This window comes from Halichondria panicea, chromosome 13 (assembly GCF_963675165.1).
Source record: "Halichondria panicea chromosome 13, odHalPani1.1, whole genome shotgun sequence".
Classification (NCBI taxonomy): Eukaryota; Metazoa; Porifera; class Demospongiae; order Suberitida; family Halichondriidae; genus Halichondria; species Halichondria panicea.
In genome coordinates, this window is record NC_087389.1 from 4,643,342 (window position 1) to 4,664,621 (window position 21,280).

General features: G+C 39.3%; 3 protein-coding genes and 1 long non-coding RNA gene across 6 annotated transcripts; 3 read left to right on the forward strand and 1 right to left on the reverse strand.

The window, feature by feature from the left end:
- Positions 1 to 105: 105 nt before the first annotated feature.
- Positions 106 to 1,060, reverse strand: LOC135346032 (uncharacterized). The gene is made up of 3 exons (XR_010397975.1): positions 794 to 1,060; positions 491 to 566; positions 106 to 439 (listed from the first exon to the last, which is right to left on the reverse strand). It is a non-coding gene; the product is annotated as an uncharacterized LOC135346032 (long non-coding RNA).
- A 3,285-nt stretch (positions 1,061 to 4,345) lies between these two features.
- On the forward strand, positions 4,346 to 8,981 carry LOC135346102 (uncharacterized). Of its 2 annotated transcripts, XM_064543606.1 has the most exons (7): positions 4,346 to 4,626; positions 4,685 to 5,090; positions 6,188 to 6,396; positions 6,698 to 6,861; positions 6,950 to 7,718; positions 8,249 to 8,312; positions 8,706 to 8,981. In XM_064543606.1, the coding sequence occupies exons 1-7, from the start codon at positions 4,453 to 4,455 to the stop codon at positions 8,900 to 8,902; spliced, it is 1,983 nt and encodes a 660-aa protein (XP_064399676.1). In that variant the 5' UTR covers positions 4,346 to 4,452; the 3' UTR covers positions 8,903 to 8,981. The 2 variants fall into 2 exon arrangements, with proteins under 2 accessions (XP_064399676.1, XP_064399677.1); XM_064543607.1 differs by lacking the exon at positions 8,249 to 8,312.
- Positions 8,982 to 11,658: 2,677 nt separating this feature from the next.
- LOC135346103 (uncharacterized) lies at positions 11,659 to 15,217 on the forward strand. 2 transcript variants are annotated; one of them, XR_010397989.1, is made up of 8 exons: positions 11,659 to 12,003; positions 12,062 to 12,467; positions 12,617 to 12,825; positions 13,128 to 13,291; positions 13,380 to 14,154; positions 14,373 to 14,539; positions 14,640 to 14,703; positions 14,936 to 15,010. XR_010397989.1 is itself a non-coding variant. In XM_064543608.1 (7 exons), exons 1-7 carry the CDS (start codon positions 11,830 to 11,832, stop codon positions 15,130 to 15,132), a joined length of 1,989 nt encoding a protein of 662 aa, XP_064399678.1. In that variant the 5' UTR covers positions 11,660 to 11,829; the 3' UTR covers positions 15,133 to 15,217. The 2 variants fall into 2 exon arrangements, 1 of the variants encoding a protein (XP_064399678.1); XM_064543608.1 differs by lacking the exon at positions 14,373 to 14,539 and having other exon boundaries at positions 11,660 to 12,003; positions 14,936 to 15,217.
- Positions 15,218 to 17,090: 1,873 nt separating this feature from the next.
- LOC135346104 (uncharacterized) lies at positions 17,091 to 21,238 on the forward strand. The gene is made up of 7 exons (XM_064543609.1): positions 17,091 to 17,398; positions 17,457 to 17,862; positions 18,064 to 18,272; positions 18,558 to 18,721; positions 18,822 to 19,599; positions 20,076 to 20,139; positions 20,908 to 21,238. The coding sequence occupies exons 1-7, from the start codon at positions 17,225 to 17,227 to the stop codon at positions 21,117 to 21,119; spliced, it is 2,007 nt and encodes a 668-aa protein (XP_064399679.1). The 5' UTR covers positions 17,091 to 17,224; the 3' UTR covers positions 21,120 to 21,238.
- Positions 21,239 to 21,280: the final 42 nt, after the last annotated feature.

Sequence of the window (21,280 nt, forward strand, 5' to 3'; positions counted from 1 at the left end):
CGTACTAGCCTCGATCCCAGGCCGAGTTTTCGCTTTTATAACGGTTAGGCGAACAACTGGGCCTGGTACTAGTTGTCTGCGCATGCGTCAAATTTTCATTGTATATTTGTGGTCGGCAAAAATATTTAATAAATCAATAATAGAAATTTGTACACAGAAAATGCACAGAGTGAGTACACAAAAGATGCACATAGGGAGCTGCTTCACAAAGGCCTGGGGAGTTGCCAGTTGTGCTGCAGCACAATTACAGTGACCCAGGGCAACTTCAGGATGATTGAATGCCTTCAAATTACGTTTCAAAAAGATTTAGCAGGCTGCTGGACTTCTCTGATTCTAGGCCCCAACTCGTAACTCATTGCTTGAGAAAACGTAGATTCTCTTGATGTCTCTGAGCTACCCAGCAACGCTCGAATGAGCAGGTCATACTCCAGTCCTGTGTCTGTGAGTATAGGACAATGTTAAAAGAAACCAAAGACGGTTAAACCCTTACCTCAAACTGTCCAGTCTCGTCCGTTAGTATAGCCAAGAGGAGCACTGTTGGGATAGCTGGATATTAGCCATTGCTCCTGTACAGAGAAGTAGACATTTTAAATACGTGTAGATCTATACATATTAAATTTCTCGGTTATAGTGTCATTGTCGACGAGCTGATGATGGCAGCACCAAGTTCTCTAGCTCACACTCTTCACTTGATCCACCATATTAATGATGAAACTATAGTCTACCTACATTCTTGCCAAACATGAACAAGACTTGATAGCATAGCCATAGGGCCCACACAAAAATATCTGACCTTAACAAGCTTGACAAAGCTTTATACCTCTTCCCTTGTTGTTCAGTCTTCAGAATAAGCTTCAGAGAAGAGAGAAGCTTCAGCTAAGAGCCATTCCAATCGATTCCAATAATGATAAAACGGGAACTGACTTCTAGTACACGATAGTACACGAATATAAATGTCACGAAAGTGAACGAGAATATCCATTCGTCAGAATCTGACGAACGACTGACGCATGCGCAGACAACTAGTACCAGGCCCAGTTGTTCGCCTAACCGTTATAAAAGCGAAAACTCGGCCTGGGATCGAGGCTAAATACGTACAAACATGACATAGTTATAATCATTACAAAGTATATACACACACAGCGTCAAAAATATATGTATATAATGCATGAAAGGCACACATGGCTCATATCCAAGTATTAAAGCAATACCCCAAAAAAAATGTCATATTCCTATTCTACTATGCATAAACAATTAGAAAACACATTAAACGCTACTCACGCTAACTTAGAAGTCACTGTGGAGGAACGGAAACATGATAGAGAAAATTTACTACAAGTAGTTACCAATTATTGTTTTTATAATAGAATGTTCCAGCATTGATGGCTATTCCCATTCTATTGAATATGGGCTTTCATATAATGCAGCATTCAGTAAGTAATAGACTTGCAAAAGTGAGATATAGGAACAAAACCTTGCTATTTTGAGCACAAATCCAAGCACAACTGCCAGTGAGCGTACTAGAACATCATGCAGCTGGAGCTATCTGGGAAACCATGTGGATGCTAGAAGCCCAGTACATACCTGGATTTCCCCCTGTATAGAGATCTCAGCTGAAGAGAAAAGTGGGCAGAGCTCAACCAGTGCATATATTCTGGAGCGTAACAAGCCTATTCTGAGGGTGTGACGTCACACGTTGAGATTGCAATGGATCATGTGAGGCGTTTTCAATCCCTTTCTGTTTGTTTATCTATGGTTTAACTTCATTAAACTCCATTTCCTTATGTTTAACTTTTGTGACGTAATGCCAGCTTAGTTTTATGATTGATGAGTTTTGTGAGAGACCTCATGGAGCACTAGAACTCTGTATGCCTGTAATTTGTGTGTTGTTGTTGATTTTCTTGTAAACCATTCAAGCTACTGGTATAGCTAGTCCTACCTATAGAGAAGGATCCACTCGGTGACACAGATGAATTGTGAAGAAACAAGACAAACCAACTCTGCTGAGGTGAATGAGTTGCAACGGTTAAGGATATGACCAGGAATCTCAATACTGCAAGAACAACAAGCACCTTGGTGAACCGTTTTGAAGAATGGAGAGTAGCCAGAAGTTTTCCACTTCCATGCATTCGAGAAAATTGAAAAAAAATCTGGATGGAGTGTTGCAGCTATTTTTTAGCACTCTTAAGAAAGAGAATGGAGAGAGCTATGAACCATGCAGCTTGAGAACGATGCTAGCATGCTTAGACAGGTTTCTAATTATATAAGAGAAAACAAGAAGCCCTTCCGTATTCTGCATGTACAGCCTAAGACCTACCATGGGTCTCTTTCTTCGTTTCTGTTCCTTCTCAGTGCCAACATTGACCGAACAATTGTGACTTAGCCTCGAGACCAGGCCGATTAAAATACGTACTTTAATCGGCCTGGTCTCGAGGCTAACTCTGACTCTGACTCTGCCTATAGTCAACTTCATATAATGATATATTGACTTCTTTATATATTCTTCACTGATATTATTTCTTAAACACGCGCATCATTATGATTAGAAATCAATAGCATGGTTTACTCGTGCAATATGGCACTCATAACAAGCACTGGCAAGGTAAATTGCACTCGGCTACACCTCGTGCAATTACAACCCTTGACAGTGCTTGTTACTCGTGCCATATTGCACTCTTAACAATACTACTAATAATTATAAAACATCCAAAACAATTGAATAGCACTAGACTACCTAAAAGACGTTGAAAATTTTCGCAGCTATATAATTATTATAATATAATTATTAAAATATAATTATTATAAAAGAGGAGTAGTATGCTATAAATAGGAGGTGGAGAAAAGGATTATAACACAGGTGGTATTTCCTCACAGATATTTGATGCATATAGCAGCTATGTTGAGGTGGGTCATAGTGCATTTACTTATATATACAGCCTAATTCAAGATTACATTATTTATGTATTAGTTATTGCCCAGCCAGAGTGCAATATATGGCATGTTGCACGAGGGCGCTAACTTGTTGCCCAATGACGTTAAACTCGTCTGACTGGTCATATAAATCGTAATAAAAGACATAATTATGTTTTGGTGTATTCATTAGTTTTGCTGAATTCTATAGTAAATTTTTAGGTTTTCTTCCCACTACATGTAGTAGTTATAAAAGTAGTAGCCTATAAAAGGGACCAAATGAGTTATCTCTTTCCTTGGCAATCTGTTGTAGAAATTACAACAACGGTAACGAATCGTTATGATGAATTAGATGAAGTTGTATGTGAGCTCCTCCCTGACAAACAAACTGTAGTCTAGGTAATGGCCTTATCAGTCAAGTAGGCTAAAAATCTGTGTCCTTTGATGTAAGCTTTGATGTCTCTTTGTGCATATGTAGTTAAAAAAAAAAAAAAAAAAAAAAGAAACCTTTGACTAGCTAGGAAGAGTAGCAGTAGTAGTAGGAAGAGTAGCAGTAGTAGTAGCAGTGCAAGCAGGACTAGACTAGATTAAAAAGTTGGTGGAACGAATAACTGACCGTTTGGACGTCACCTGGCTGCCAGACTTTCATCTCGACTCTTCCCCCTGAGTAGCTGGCCTTTCTCTAAGCCACAAAACTGAGCAAGAAGCTGAAGAAGCAGCTAGACAGAGACATGTACCTAGCCTTGAGAATTGGGAGGCGTGGCTCAACTAGTTAGCCCAGCCCAAAGGAATTGTTACCGTGGGTACTGAACAACTGTAGAAGTAGGGCTACCCCTGGCTTTACTGAATTAACTAGCTGTGTCTGCTGTCTAGTTGGACCAGATTTAGCTAGATAATGGGGTAGAGAATAGTTGAGCGGTGCTGTGTGTAGCTTGAACTGTACTGGCTGGCAAGAATCTAGTAAGCACCCTATGCACTGATAACTCGTCAGAATGGAGGGTATGTTCTAGGGATCTGGACAGCTGTACATCCAAAGGAGCCAAGGAGTGCCAATCATCTTCTCCCAGTCTCTGACACGCTAAACAAAACGAGCTAGAACTGGGAGTCCCAGCTAGAATTGCTAGCCGGATCTAGACTAATAGAATGACATGGAGGCGTGGTGAGGCCGGATCCACACTAATTGATCGACCTAAAGACGCTCCTGTTCCAGATTTCACGAATGGCAAGGAAAGGGTTATAGGGTGGGATGGTGGGGCATAAGTCCCAAAAAGATATCTCTTAAAGAAATCTACTGCATATAATCCAGTGCATTATGCCATATAATGCAGTGCAATATATGGTAGCCATGGCAGTGATGCAACATGCCATATACTGAGCACTGGATTGCTTTGATCTGCCCACTCACTGGGCAACAAATATACATTACACTATAATTATAAGCTTACAGCTTCCACATTACTCCCACTCTACTATGCATGTCACACATCTAAAATTGTGTCTAGAAGTAAGTAGTAGAAGTAATAATTATAACTACATGTAGAGATGAAGAAGAAGCTGGGAAATGAAATTTGGAGACTGAGGATAAACTGGACTTTCTCAGCATTTTTGCTATCAGTGCTGTGGACCAGTACATTCTTAGATCAAATGTCGTCAAATCACAGATTTGTGACTAATCCGAAACAGAAAGATCTTAACCAAACGGCAAACAGCAACAATGTAAGTTAGCTACTTCACTTATCATAAGTCTCATGCATGTACAATCATAACTGTACAGGTTGAGGCAGGATTAGGAGGTTCTGAATTATTTTACTCAATGGTATCAGGCTCGATTCAATTTGGTGCTGTTATCGGAAGTCTATCAATGGGTCTTCTTGTCAAGTACCTACCCTACTGGTATCTGTTTAACGCCTCTCTATGTGCACTCATAATTGGAAACATCTTGTATGCTGTTTCATACACGGCCTGGCATCTTTTAGTTGCCGAATTGCTTATTGGGCTTTACCTGGGATCATACTTGACCCTTAGTTATAGTTATTCTATAGACAGCAGTGTTGAGTATAGCCAGCTACAGCAAGAGAACAACAAGACTACTCACAGTGAAAGAGAGAGCTCTAAGATGCGTGATTTACTGTTTGGAATAGAAGGAATGGGACATGGAATTGGATATTTCATTGGACCAGGTAGTTATGAAGGACTAGCCTTACTAAATAAGTTAAGGTATCTTACAATAACATAATGTAAGTCCTTGCGTACTTTTTGTGAGATGCATTCACCAATTATACACCCACACAGTATCATAATAGGAGCATGGCTTACACTACTTGCTGCCCAGTGAGTGGGCAGATCAAAGCAATCCAGTGCTCAGTATATGGCATGTTGCATCACTGCCATGGCTACCATGGCTACCATATATTGCACTGCATTATATGGCATTGTTGCATTTTGAGTGGGCAGATCAAAGGAAACACTGGTCCAATATCTGCCATATGCCCCACCCAATAACTCATTTGGTCCATTTTATCATAGATTGAAGAGTTAGAGGGATAGGAAACGGTTTGTATCTCGAGTAACATCCGCGCTACGCTGCGGTTTAATTGAGGCCATCACAACAATATCTATTTCTACACTCAGTGCATAATAAACTACAAGTAACTGTGCTTAGTCCGTGCAACTCACTTATTATTAATTATTTCAAGGTCTATACCTATTGTAGTAGTCATAACCAGCACGCTTACACGTTATATGTTCCAATAGCTCTAAAACAGCCTTGGGAACATATAACTTTATTGGAAAGTCTGGGTGTGGTCAGACATTAGCAAGTACTACATGTGGCTCATGGACTAGGCGTGTTATAAATTGCTGAAAGAGATGATGTCTCGAGGAAACACAGCTTTGGGAGTTACCCGGCAAAAATGTGCTTAATAGCCTCGTAACGCGGATATTTTTCGAGGCTCCACTGCAGATTCAATGTAAAATCATCATGTGCATCACTCCGTTTCATATCCCTCTAACTCCTCAATCTATGATTTTATAAAGAAAACCTAAAAATTTACTATGGAATTCAGCAACACTAAATTCCTTCAAAACACATGTCTTTTTATTACGATTTATATAACCAGTCAGACAAGTTTAACGTCATTGGGCAACAACTTAGTTATTGCAGGCGCCCTCGTGCAACATTCTATATATTGCACTGGATGTTGCTCCAGTGCAATATATGGCATGTTGCACTCTGGCTGGGCAATAACTAATACATAATATTATTATTCACTTACAGGTATTGGCGTATTGATGTCTTATTTTAATGTTGACCAATTTCGATCAATTGGTTGGCTAAACGCAGCTCTGAGCTTATCCACTCTTATTCCGTTCATCTTTTTGTTTCGTGGAGAGAGAAGCCGCAAAGTTAAAAATTGTCAAGTGAACTGCAGTTTCAAACATACATGTCATTCCAACATGGCTATGAGCAAACTATCCATGCTTATAATATCCTTACACATATACACTAATAGTGACTACATGCAGTGGAACCTTTTTATATAACAGACACCTTTTGATTATTTTTGGCCGTGGCCTTTTAGGAGTTCTGATTATTTGGGACCCCCCTACATAGGTCCTTATTTTAAAGTTTGCTTTCTTCAGGGGTGGCCGCTATAAAAAAGATTTCACTGTAAACACTTGTACTGCTAATCATGGCGTTAATAGCCATGCAGTAATCTTGCTATTCTATGCATGTATATGTATTAGCCATAAAACGAATGGAAAACCTTAACAGTGACTTCAGCACATCATTTCAATGCACCTACTAGCATACCTGCTAGCCATTGGATGGGGAGTGTTCAATGCATTATTGGCCCCAGTTCTAACTGACTCTTTTGGTTTTGACATAAACTTGACAGCTTACTTTATTCTAGCATTCACTATTCCAAAAGTCGTTGGATCTATTCTTTTGTAAGTACAATCAATTTTATGCATCAACTGTGCTGTAAATGTAGAGCCTTCATTGACAATTTTGATAATGATATTGTTATTCATTCAGGATACTTCTTCAAAAAATTGGAGTAAGTGTTCAAGTGGTTGGCATTATTGGAATTTTGATTACCATTTGCGGCTATCTGGTAATGACAGACTGGCAAACTATACCATATGACCCCTGTACCGAGTACAGTCCCTACCACCATCCAGAACTGCTACAGAATGTCACAGCAATGAACTATACAAGTCGCTATTCAACAGCTGCTACTAGCAGCAGTCTTCTATTGCAAAGCTCTATCAAATACAATTTTGAAAATAATAGAACACAATCGTTGTCACTTCAATTGCCTATTCAAATGTTTGAACGTTGCATGCAAACTGCACATTGTGACTGTAGCAGGGACAAATCAAAGTGTCTCACTTTTGACATTGCAGATGAACACATACGAAACACTGTGCAAGACGAAATAAAGCAGCTCGAAACATTCAACTGTTCCATCCACCCATACACAATATGTTTGAAGCGACCAATCAATTTAGAAACTTTAAATGTTGAAGCTCAAAATGTGCAAGTACTCACAAATAATCAGTTCAATACAGCAAGTAATGTTTGTATTGAGGCAATCATACCTCACCATCGTTGTCATTGGATACCGATCACAATGTTGACAGGGAAGATGTGTGCAGATTGCCCACCTATCTGCAGAAGCACTCACCAAACACTAACTCTGACTCAGTTTATTGTCGGAGTGTCGTTGTTTATGATTGGGTACTCACTTGCCTGGGTAACAGTACTAGCAATCTCCTCAAATGTGACACCAAAACCACTACAGGTACGCAAGTATTATATGATGTATCTAAAGCACAAGTACTGAACAGAATTCTGGTCAGATTATTCCGAGTAAGTGGGAATAGTAAACTGACCACTAATTGCATTTGCGCAAACATTGGCTGATAGCCAGAAGCTATACAGGCTTACTCTAGGAAAACCCACACACATGTACAATTCAGAGTTAGTACTTTGTGTTTACTCGCAAGAGTCACAGACTCACAGTCACAGCTAAAAACCACTTCTGACCAAGTCCAACCCACCTCCAGAGGTATAGGTTGGGCTAATCCAGATTAGAACCAGGATTAGGCCCGTTTACACGAACGCGGATCCGTAGATTTAATCCAGATTCCAACCGGATTATTTGACGGACATAATCTAATAGGCATCACTTTTTCAGGCTTTTTCAGGCTCTGGAACCAGTTCTATACCAGGTGCACTTAGTATGAGGTAGCACTAGAAACTGACTTTTGTGTTTGTCATTGAGTCAATAATATGTTTTACGCACATACTGGCTAACCTTTCAATTCAAAGGGGATTGTGATGGGCACTCTAAATACAGTTAGCACTCTTTCGGAAGCAACAAGTCCAATTTTCCGTAAGTAAATGTATTGCATGTCAGTTAATACCAATGTACTAACCAGTGGTGTAGGAAATTTTGAAAGTATAGGGGACATTACGGAGTGAGCGAAGGAAGCTCTAGATAAATGGGGGTGTGAGAGTGGGGTAAACAACTACCAGCACTTGTGAGCCCCACCCTTTTTTCCTATGCCACTGCTGTATACAAAGAACAAATGTGTTATTAAAAGAGCAGAAAAAACAATACGTTGTCATTGACAGCATGCAATTACTTGACAGGTAATTGCACGCTGTCAATGACGACGTGCAATTACTGGACCGGGTGTAATTGCATCATGCCATGTACACTCTGCAGTCACTAATAGCACAACATGCGTTATGCCCATGCATACACCATACGATAATTATGCAGTGGATGCAGCTTATGAGGGGATGCAGAAACGATTATTTGTCTCCACAATAACAGTTGCCATTCTGTTTGTGCCATTCTTGTTGGAGCTACTATTGCTTCGTCACCAAAACATTGACTCACCTAACAACAAAGAGGACAAGACTGGAGGCGCTGAAGACACCACTGCCATGCTGGAAGGACTAGATAATGATAAATGATAAATAGAGTCATTCATAACCAAAATCAATATCATAATTATAATACTCTGCTCATGCATAATAATCATTTATTTATAAACTGTTTGTTGCAAGCACTTGAAATGCATGCTTCAGCACTGGCACATATCTTGGTCTAGTATAATTCATAGTATTTTAATGGTTCAATAGCCTATTATATATAGATCTATGATATTTACCTGAGATCAAGAGGAACACATGTACATGTATGCTCACAGAAGTTTTTGCTTATGCTGTGCTGTATAAGTTGAAGAAGTTCGAAAGAGTCGAACGACAGACTATTAGTGCATAATTTATTTTACATACTTCAATTCTTGTAGATACACGACTATAATTATAATTATAAAGTGCACACGTTGTATAATTATTGTGCATAATAGGACAGCATATAAAATATACATCATGTGACGACATGTTACTATAATTATAGACAGCACAAATCAACGGGTAAATATTTTCCTGTTCTTACGGACCAAAGATTGGACAGTAAATGAACAAAGAAATGCAACAGTTCACTGTTCTTTACTGTCGACATCGTAGCTTGAGGAGTTCGAATTGAGACATAGAGGGTGTGGTTCACAAAAGCGGGTGTGGAAGGTAGCTTGATGAACAGGTGTTCGATTAAATCAATATGGCACCATTTTGTAACCCTTAGATCGCTAGGAGCAGCAACAGACGGAGAGCTAGTAATATTTGTCCTTTGCATTTCGACAGACGTACAGGCCACTAGGTGTGGTTTCGCTTGCACGCTGACTGTGTCTCGTATATGCAATTCTTCGACCAATAGCATCACTTGAGCAGAGAGAACATGCATACTCATCGTGATGTTTTCCATTGACGAATTCCTCGTAATACTCGAGCTAATGCTGATCAAGATCTCCTTCAATTTGTCAATACTGATATCCGGGTGAGGAATACATTCAACGTCCATTTTTGAGCCTTTCTTGATCTTCTGCGCGGCCATAGATTCAGAGACAAGGTCACAGAAGTCAAAGTCGGAAATTTCTTCTTTGGCAGAGTTTTGGAGGTTCAAAGTGCACGATAGGGACTGAGTAGACTGATAGTGGCAAACTAGTTGTCCGTGTGTATGGTAATGGACAGACTCGAAGAACTGCTTTTAGCAGATGCATACAAAATGGTTGCTGAGAGATGAAACAAAAAAATGACGCGAAACTTCGCCAGATGCAGGAGAAATCAGTTGGGGAGGGACAATCCTGATAGGTATGTGCAGGATTTTTCTCCTGTGTGCCAAATTCAATTTTTATTTGAGAATGGCTCCACACTTTAATAATACGAAGTCGATTTTACCAGCCTAAGGAATGGGTGCACAACGCTGGTAGGATGCCCTCCCATATTCTGTGCAGCTGTTCAACTGAAATGTTTTGATGTGTATGTTGACTCTCAAATGTCAAATTGGAGTTGAGTAAATCGATGGTTAACTCTATAGGTGCTGCATGCATGTAGACTGGACTGTCAAAGCAGTAGCTCACTACAAAAAAACTTCACTATTATGAACACAGGATTTATGAAACCACCCAACAAACTTTTAAGAATGCAGACACTCCGTTTACTGACATGATAAACATATTTTGAGATGCTTACAAAGAATTTCTCCTATTTAACCCATTTGCATTATTATTGTGAGGCAGCTTAATTTCCACCTGTAATCTTGAATTCGGAGAAGAAATTTCCTTCTGCATTTAATACATGTACTCCAAAATAATTAAATAGCACTAGACTACCTAGCTATCTAAAAGACGTTGGAAATTTTCGCAGCTATAATTATATAATTATAATTGCTACTTTAAAAGAGGAGTATTTATGTTATAGTTATAACACGGGCACAAGGGATGTATGGAATATATTGCACTGAAGCACGAGGGCGCCAGCCCCGAGGGCTGAGTGCAATATATGCCATGCAGCCCGAGTGCACGTGTTATAACTAGTAGGGCATAGCAACATAACACTGTCCTAGTAACACAATATAAACTGCACAAAAAAAGACAGAGACAACTCTAGACACAGCTCCATCTCTTCTCTCTTCTAGACGCCAGTATCTGCAGCGTGTAAGATTGGCATGACCGACGAATGGCTTGACACAAAATTGTTGGAGTTCCAACGCTGAAATTTGCAAAACAGCCCCGCCCCACTTATTGCTGCTGCAAAGAAACAGCCCCACCCCACTGTACTACTCAGTGAATACATGTGTATTAGCTGCTGGTCTACGCTCGGCCTCATAACCAAGCCAAGAAAGCTCGCTTCTACACTGCTGCAAAACAGCTCATGCCCCCAGCAAAAAGAGCCACTTCTAGTGTTAGGGTGAAGCAGAATTGACATGCATCACGAGGTCAAGGACTAGGTCGATCTAGGAACACAGAATCTTCCAAAATGAATCTTGGACAATTTTAAAACCTGCATGGTTAGAAGAAGAAACTCCAGCAGTGTTGAACATTCATTCCTGCATGGCTGGACATACTTTGATACTTGTTATTTCTCATGCGTATTAAATTAATTTAATTGTCTGTCTAATGCCAGAGGGGTGTTTGTGGTTAGTGCATTATGACTTTGCGGTCAGTGCAATATGACTTTCAGCAGTGCATTATGCTGCATATTGCACTTGGCAACAACGTAGCAACGGGATATAAAGTATGCTATAAAATAGGAGGTGGAGAAAAGAATTAACACAGGTGGTTTTTCCTCACAGATATTTGATATGCATAGCAGCTATGTTGAGGTGGGTCATTAGTGCATTGCACTTAGCCTGATTTAAGATGACATTACATTACACTATACAGCTTCCACATTACTCCCACTCTACTTAGAGCATGTCACACATCTATAGAATTCTATAATCAGTTAGAAGTATAGATCTATACAGTTATGTAGAAGTAATACAGCTACATGTAGAGATGAAGAAGAAGCTGGGAAATGAAATTTGGAGACTGAGGATAAACTGGACTTTCTCAGCATTTTTGCTATCAGTGCTGTGGACCAGTACAGTCTTAGATCAAATGTCGTCAAATCACAGATTTGTGACTAATCCGAAACAGAAAGATCTTAACCAAACGGCAAACAGCAACAATGTAAGTTAGCTACTTCACTTATCATAAGTCTCATGCATGTACAATCATAACTGTACAGGTTGAGGCAGGATTAGGAGGTTCTGAATTATTTTACTCGATGGTATCAGGGTCGATTCAATTTGGTGCTGTTATCGGAAGTCTATCAATGGGTATTCTTGTCAGGTACCTACCCTACTGGTATCTGTTTAACGCCTCTCTATGTGCACTCATAATTGGAAACATCTTGTATGCTGTTTCATACACGGCCTGGCATCTTTTAGTTGCCGAATTGATTATTGGGCTTTACCTGGGATCATACTTGACCCTTAGTTATAGTTATTCTATAAACAGCAGTGTTGAGTATAGCCAGCTACAGCAGGAGAACAACAAGACTACTCACAGTGAAAGAGAGAGCTCTAAGATGCGTGATTTACTGTTTGGAATAGAAGGAATGGGACGTGGAATTGGATTTTTCATTGGACCAGGTAGTTATGAAGGACTAGCCTTACTAAATAAGTTAAGGTATCTTACAATAAGTCATTGCGTACTTTTTGTGATGCATTCACCAATTATACACCCACACAGTATCATAATAGGAGCATGGCTTACACTACATAATATTATTCACTTACAGGTATTGGCGTATTGATGTCTTATTTTCCTGTTGACCAATTTCGATCAATTGGTTGGCTAAACGCAGCTCTGAGCTTGTCCACTCTTATTCCATTCATCTTTTTGTTTCGTGGAGAGAGAAGCTGCAAAGTTAAAAATTGTCAAGTGAACTGCAGTTTCAAACATACATGTCATTCCAACATGGCTATGAGCAAGCTATCCGTGCTTATAATATCCTTACACATAATTATACACCAACAGTGATTACAGTGCATGGAAGGAACCATTTTATATAACGGATACCTTTTGTAAAATTTTGTTGGCTGTTATTAGGTGGCCTTTTGAGGAGTTCTGATTATTTGGGATCCCCTACATAGGTCCTTATTTAAAGTTTGCTTTCTTCAAGGGTGGCCGCTATAAAAGAGGTTTCACTATAAACACTTGTACTGCAAATCATGGCGTTAATAGCCATGCAGTAATCTATGGATGTATATCTATTAGCCATAGGAAAACCTTAACAGTGACTTCAACACATAATTTCAATGCACCTACTAGCATACCTGCTAGCCATTGGATGGGAAGTGTTCTTTACATTATTGGCCCCAGTTCTAACTGACTCTTTTGGTTTTGACATAAACTTGACATCTTACTTTATTCTGGCATTCACTATTCCAAGAGTCGTTGGATCTATTCTTTTGTAAGTACAATCAATTTTATGCATCAACTGTGCTGTAAATGTATAGCCTTCATAGACAATTTTGATAATGATGATGTTATTCATTCAGGATACTCCTTCAAAAAATTGGAGTAAGTGTTCAAGTGGTTGGCATTATTGGAATTTTGATTACCATTTGCGGCTATCTGGTAATGACAGACTGGCAAACTATACCATATGACCCCTGTACCGAGTACAGTCCCTACCACCATCCAGAACTGCTACAGAATGTCACAGCAATAAAATTAAACTATACAAGTCGCTATTCAACAGCTGCTACTAGCAGCAGTCTTCTATTGCAAAGCTCTATCAAATTCAATTTTGAAAATAATAGAACACAATCGTTGTCACTTCAATTGCCTATTCAAATGTTTGAACGTTGCATGCAAACTTCACATTGTGACTGTAGCAGGGACAAATCAAAGTGCCTCACTTTTAACATTGCTGATGAACACATACAAAACACTGTGCAAGACGAAATGAAGCAGCTCGAAGCATTCAACTGTTCCATCCACCCATACACAATATGTTTGAAGCGACCAATCAATTTAGAAACTTTAAATGTTGAAGCTCAAAGTGTGCAAGTCCTCACAAATAATCAGTTCAATACAGCAAGTAATGTTTGTATTGAGGCAATCATACCTCACCATCGTTGCCATTGGATACCGTTCACAATGTTCACAGGGAAAAAATGTGCAGATTGCCCACCTATCTGCAGAAGCACTCACCAAACACTAACTCTGACTCAGTTTGTTGTCGGAGTGTCATTGTTTATGATGGGGTACTCACTTACCTGGGTAACAGTACTAGCCATCTCCTCAAATGTGACACCAAAACCACTACAGGTACGCAAGTATTATAATTATGATGTATCTAAAGCCTTGTTTACACTAGTACTGAACCAGAATTCTGGTCAGATTATTCCGAGTAAGTGGGCATAGTAAACTGACCACTAATTGCATTTGTGCAAACATTGGCTGATAGCCGGAAGCTATACGGCTTACTCTAGGAAACCACAAACATGTACACCACCTCAGAATTAGTACTTCGTGTTTACTCGCAGGAGTTACAGACTCACAGTCACAGCTAAAAACCACTTCTGACCAAGTCCAACCCACCTCCAGAGGTATAGGTTGGCAGATTCAGTAGAACCAGGATTAGGCCCGTTTACACGAACGCGGACCCGTAGGTTTAATCCTGATTCCAACCGGATTACCAGTTCTATACCAGGTGCACTTAGTATGAGGTAGCACTAGAAACTGACTTTTGTGTTTGTCATTGAGTCAATAATATTTTTTTTACACACATACTCTAACCTTCCAATTCACAGGGGATAATGATGGGCACTCTAAACACAGTTAGCACTCTTTCGGAAGCAACAAGTCCAATTTTCCGTAAGTATAATTGCACTGCATGTCAGTTGATACCAATGTACTAACCAGTGACGTAGGAAATTTTGAAAGTAGGGGACACTACGGAGTGAACAAATGTGTTATTAAAAGAGCAGAAAACAATACGTGCAATTACTGGACCGGATGTAATTGCATCATGCCATGTACACTCTGCAGTCACTAATAGCACATCATGCGATTATGCCCATGCATACACCATACGATAATTATGCAGTGGATGCAGCTTATGAGGGGATGCAGAAACGATTATTTGTCTCCACAATAACAGTTGCCATTCTGTTTGTGCCATTCTTGTTGGAGCTACTATTGCTTCGTCACCAAAACATTGACTCACCTAACAACAAAGAGGACAAGACTGGAGGCCCTGAAGACACCACTGCCATGCTGGAAGGACTAGATAATGATAAATGATAAATAGAGTCATTCATAACCAAAATCAATATCATAATTATAATACTCTGCTCATGCATAATAATCATTTATTTTATAAACTGTTGCAAGCACTTGAAATGCATGCTTCAGCACTGGCACATATCTTGGTCTGGTATAATTCATAGTATTTTAATGGTTCAATAGCCTATTATATAGATCTATGATCTTTACCTGAGATCAAGAGGAACACATGTACATGCATGCTCACAGAAGTTTTTGCTTATGCTGTGCTGTATAAGTTGAAAGAGTCGAACGACAGATAGTGCATAATTTATTTTACGTACTTCAATTCTTGTAGATACACGACTATAATTATAATTATAAAGTGCACACGTTGTATAATTATTGTGCATAATTGAACAAAAAGGACAGCATATAAAATACATCATGTGACACCATATTACTATAATTATAAACAGCACAAATCAACGGGTAAATATTTTCCTGTTCTTACGGACCAAAGATTGGACAGTAAATAAACAAAGAAATGCATGCAACAGTTCACTGTTCTGTACTGTCGACATCGTAGCTTGAGGAGTTCGAATCGAGACATAGAGGGTGTGGTTCACAAAAGCGGGTGGGGAAGATAGCTTGACGGACAGGTGTTCGATTAAATCAATATGCACCATTTTTTAACCCTTAGATCGCTAGGAGCAGCAACAGACGGAGAGTAATATTCGTCCTTTGCATTTCGACAGACGTACAGGCTATAATTTTTGAGGTGCACTAGGTGTGGTTTCGCTTGCACGCTGACTGTGTCTCGTATATGCAATTCTTCGACCAATAGCATCACTTGAGCAAAGAAAACATGCATACTCATCGTGATGTTTTCCATTGACGAATTCCTCGTACTATCCGAGCTAATGCTGATCAAGATCTCCTTCAATTTGTCAATACTGATATCCGGGTGAGGAATACATTCAACGTCCATTTTTGAGCCTTTCTTGATCTTCTGCGTGGCCATAGATTCAGAGACAAGGTCACAGAAGTCAAGATCAGAAATTTCTTCTTCTTTGGCAGAGTTTTGGAGGTTCAAAGTGCACGATAGGGAGCTGAGTAGAGGCAAACTAGTTGTCTGTGTGTATGGTAATGGACAGACTCGGAGAACTGCTTTTAGCAGGTGCATACAAAATGGTTGCTGAGAGATGAAACAAAAAAATGACGTGAAACTTCGCCAGATGCAGGAGAAATCAGTTGGGGAGGGACAATCCTGATAGGTATGTGCAGGATTTTTCTCCTGTGTGCCAAATTCAATTTTTATTTGAGAATGGCTCCACACTTTAATAATACAAAGTCGATTTTACCAGCCTAAGGAATGGGTGCACAACGCTGGTAGGATGCCCTCCCATATTCTGTGCAGCTGTTCAAAATGTTTCGATGTCTATGTTGACTCTCAAATGTCAAATTGGGGTCGAGTAAATCGATGGTTAACTCTATAGGTGCTGCATGTAGACTGAGTAAGCAGTAGCTCACTACAAAAAAACTTCACTATTATGAACACAGGATTTATGAAACCACCCAACTAAGAATGCAGACACTCCGTTTACTGACATGATAAACATATTTTGAGATGCTTACAAAGAATTTCTCCTATTTAACCCATTTGCATTATTATTGTGAGGCAGCTTAATTTCCACCTGTAATCTTGAATTCGGAGATGAAATTTCCTTCTGCATTTAATACATGTGTACTCCAAAACAATTAAATAGCACTAGACTACCTAGCTATCTAAAAGACGTTGGAAATTTTCGCAGCTATAATTATATAATTATAATTGTTACTTTAAAAGAGGAGTATTTATGTTATAGTTATAAAATAGGAGGTGGAGAAAAGAATTAACACAGGTGCATGGTTTTTCCTCACAGATATTTGATATGCATAGCAGCTATGTTGAGGTGGGTCATTAGTGCATTTGCACTTAGCCTGATTCAAGATTACATTACATTACACTATACAGGCTTCCACATTACTCCCACTAGCACTCTACTTAGAGTACTGTGCATGTCACACATCTAGAATTCTATAATCAGTTAGAAGTACATCTATAGAAGTAATACAGCTACATGTAGAGATGAAGAAGAAGCTGGGAAATGAAATTTGGAGACTGAGGATAAACTGGACTTTCTCAGCATTTTTGCTATCAGTGCTGTGGAACAGTACAGTCTTAGATCAACTGTCGTCAAATCACAGATTTGTGACTAATCCGAAACAAAAAGATCTTAACCAAACGGCGAACAGCAACAATGTAAGTTAGCTATATACTTCACTTATCATAAGTCTCATGTACGATCATAACTGTACAGGTTGAGGCAGGATTAGGAGGTTCTGAATTATTTTACTCGATGGTATCAGGGTCGATTCAATTTGGTGCTGTTATCGGAAGTCTATCAATGGGTCTTCTTGTCAAGTACCTACCTTACTGGTATCTGTTTAACGCCTCTCTATGTGCACTCATAATTGGAAACATCTTGTACGCTGTTTCATACACGGCCTGGCTTCTTTTAGTTGCCGAATTGCTTATTGGGCTTTACCTGGGATCATACTTGACCCTTAGTTATAGTTATTCTATAGACAGCAGTGTTGTGTATAGCCAGCTACAGCAAGAGAACAACAAGACTACTCACAGTGAAAGAGAGAGCTCTAAGATGCGTGATTTACTGTTTGGAATAGAAGGAATAGGACGTGGAATTGGATTTTTCATTGGACCAGGTATAGTTATAAAGGAGCTAGCCTTACTAAATTAATAAGTTAAGTCCTTGCGTATTTTTTCGTACAATGTATAATAATTATACAATTGTCTAAGACTATATAATAGGGGCATATATATACTTGAAGCATTCACCAATTGTACACCCACACAGTATCATAATAGGAGCATGGCTTACACTACATAATATTATTCACTTACAGGTATTGGCGTATTGATGTCTTATTTTTCTGTTGACCAATTTCGATCAGTTGGTTGGCTAAACGCAGCTCTGAGCTTGTGCACTCTTATTCCATTCATCTTTTTGTTTCGTGGAGAGAGAAGCTGCAAAGTTAAAAATTGTCAAATGAACTGCAGTTTCAAACATACATGTCATTCCAACATGGCTATGAGCAAACTATCCATGCTTATAATATCCTTATAACGGACACCTTTTATTAAAAAATTTTTGGCTGTTATTAGGTGGCCTTTTGAGGAGTTTTGATTATTTGGGACCCCCCTATATAGGTGCCTAGCTGTTTTATGAAGTTTGCTTTCTTCAGGGGTGGCCGCTATAAAAAAAGATTTCACTGTAAACACTTGTACTGCTAATCATGGCGGCGTTAATAGCCATGCAGTAATCATTCTATATTGATATTCTTCATGTATATCTATTAGCCATAAAACGAATGGAAAACCTTAACAGTGACTTCAGCACATCATTTCAATGCACCTACTAGCATACCTGCTAGCCATTGGATGGGGAATGTTCAATGCATTATTGGCCCCAGTTCTAACTGACTCTTTTGGTTTTGACATAAACTTGACAGCTTACTTTATTCTGGCATTCACTATTCCAAAAGTCATTGGATCTATTCTTTTGTAAGTACAATCAATTTTATGCATCAACTGTGCTGTAAATGTATAGCCTTCATAGTAGCTACCAAGCACAAAATGATAATGATATCGTTATTCATTCCAGGGTACTCCTTCAAAAAATTGGAGTAAGTGTTGAAGTGGTTGGTATTATTGGAATTTTGATTACCATTTGCGGCTATCTGGTAATGACAGACTGGCAGACTATACCATATGACCCCTGTACCGAGTACAGCCCCTACCACCATCCAGAACTGCTACAGAATGTCACAGCAATGAACTATACAAGTCGCTATTCAACAGCTGCTACTAGCAGCAGTCTTCTATTGCAAAGCTCTATCAAATTCAATTTTGAAAATAACAGAACACAATCGTTGTCACTTCAATTGCCTATTCAAATGTTTGAACGTTGCATGCAAACTGCACATTGTGACTGTAACAGGGACAAATCAAAGTGCCTCACTTTTGACATTGCAGATGAACACATTTTTACCATACAAAACACTGTGCAAGACGAAATAAAGCAGCTCGAAGCATTCAACTGTTCCATCCACCCATACACAATATGTTTAAAGCGACCAATCAATTTAGAAACTCTAAATGTTGAAGCTCAAAGCGTGCAAGTCCTCACAAATAATCAGTTCAATACAGCAAATAATGTTTGTATTGAGGCAATCATACCTCACCATCGTTGTCATTGGATACCGATCACAATGTTGACAGGGAAGAAATGTGCAGATTGCCCACCAATCTGCAGAAGCACTCACCAAACACTAACTCTGACTCAGTTTGTTGTCGGAGTGTCGTTGTTTATGATTGGGTACTCACTTGCCTGGGTAACAGTACTAGCGATCTCCTCAAATGTGACACCAAAACCACTACAGGTACGCAAGTAATTATGATGTATCTAAAGCCTTGTTTACACTAGTACTGAACCAGAATTCTGTATTCCGAGTAAGTGGGAATAGTAAACTGACCACTAATTGCATTTGCGCAAACATTGGCTGATAGCCGGAAGCTATACAGGCTTACTCTAGGAAAACCCACAAACATGTACAATTCAGAATTAGTACTTCATGTTTACTCGTAGGAGTTACAGACTCACAGTCACAGCTAAAAACCACTTCTGACCAAGTCCAACCCACCTCCAGAGGTATAGGTTGGGCTAATCCAGATTAGAACCAGGATTAGGCCCGTTTACACGAACGCGGATCCGTAGGTTTAATCCAGATTCCAACCGGATTACCAGTTCTATACCAGGTGCACTTAGTATGAGGTAGCACTAGAAACTGACTTTTGTGTTTTGTCATTGAGTCAATAATATTTTTTTACACACATACTCTAACCTTCCGATTCACAGGGGATGATGATGGGTACTCTTAACACAGTTAGCACTCTTTCGGAAGCAACAAGTCCAATTTTCCGTAAGTAAATGTATTGCATGTCAGTTAATACCAATGTACTAACCAGTGACGTAGGAAATTTTGAAAGTAGGGGACACTACGGAGTGAGCGAAGGGAGCTCTAGATAAATGGGGGTGTGAGAGTGGGGTAAACAACTACCAGCACTTGTGAGCCCCACCCTCTTTTCCTATACCACTGCTGTATACAAAGAACAAATGTGTTATTAAAAGAGCAGAAGACAATACTTTGTCATTGACAACGTGCAATTACTTGACAGGTAATTTTCACACTGTCAATGACGACGTGCAATTACTGGACCGGATGTGATTGCATGTACACTCTCAATCCAGTCACTAATAGCAGATCATACGATTAGTATAATTAATAGTATGGCTAAGAGTGCAATATGGGATTAATAGCATGACTCGAGTAACAAGCAATGGCAAAGATACTAACTGCACGAGGCGTAGCTGAGCTATTAACCTTGCCAGTGCTTGTTATGAGTGCTATTAATCCCTTATTGCACGAGTAGCCATACTATTGATTGTTAATCGTTTGTGATGCAGTTTTAAGGACATTTTTAGCTGCAGTTTCAGTAAAAAAATTATCCGCGGCCGTTATTTGAACGTGCGGTCGTCAAGGCAGTAATTGCACGTCGTTAATGACAACGTGCAACTACTGCCTTGACGACGTGCAATTACTGATACGCGATTAATCACTGTACAAATCACAGTGAATAATGACAAAATGCAATTATGCCCATGCATACACCATACGATAATTATGCAGTGGATGCAGCTTATGAGGGGATGCAGAAACGATTATTTGTCTCCACAATAACAATTGCGATTCTGTTTGTGCCATTCTTGTTGGAGCTACTATTGCTTCGTCACCAAAACATTGACTCACCTAACAACAAAGAGGACAAGACTGGAGGCGCTGAAGACACCACTGCCATGCTGGATCCGGAAGGACTAGATAATGATAAAATTAATAAATAGAGTCATTAATTCATAATATCATAATTATAATACTCTGCTCATGAGCTCATAATTATATATACAATATTTATAAACTGTTTGTTGCAAGCATCTTGGAATGCATGCTTCAGTGACACATATCTTAGTCTGATAGTGGTTCATAAACATAGCTAGCCTATTAT

Bases quoted from the DNA above. Each gene is read 5' to 3' on its own strand.
- LOC135346102 (XM_064543606.1), top strand. From the start codon at position 4,453: ATGAAGAAGAAGCTGGGAAATGAAATTTGGAGACTGAGGATAAACTGG. The intron at 6,862-6,949 runs GTAAGTACAATC...TTATTCATTCAG, and splicing joins GTCGTTGGATCTATTCTTTT to GATACTTCTTCAAAAAATTG. The intron at 8,313-8,705 runs GTAAGTAAATGT...ATAATTATGCAG, and splicing joins AGCAACAAGTCCAATTTTCC to TGGATGCAGCTTATGAGGGG.
- LOC135346103 (XM_064543608.1), top strand. From the start codon at position 11,830: ATGAAGAAGAAGCTGGGAAATGAAATTTGGAGACTGAGGATAAACTGG. The intron at 12,004-12,061 runs GTAAGTTAGCTA...ATAACTGTACAG, and splicing joins AAACGGCAAACAGCAACAAT to GTTGAGGCAGGATTAGGAGG. The intron at 12,468-12,616 runs GTAGTTATGAAG...ATTCACTTACAG, and splicing joins TGGATTTTTCATTGGACCAG to GTATTGGCGTATTGATGTCT.
- LOC135346104 (XM_064543609.1), top strand. From the start codon at position 17,225: ATGAAGAAGAAGCTGGGAAATGAAATTTGGAGACTGAGGATAAACTGG. The intron at 18,273-18,557 runs ATATCCTTATAA...TGACTTCAGCAC, and splicing joins GCAAACTATCCATGCTTATA to ATCATTTCAATGCACCTACT. The intron at 20,140-20,907 runs GTAAGTAAATGT...ATAATTATGCAG, and splicing joins AGCAACAAGTCCAATTTTCC to TGGATGCAGCTTATGAGGGG.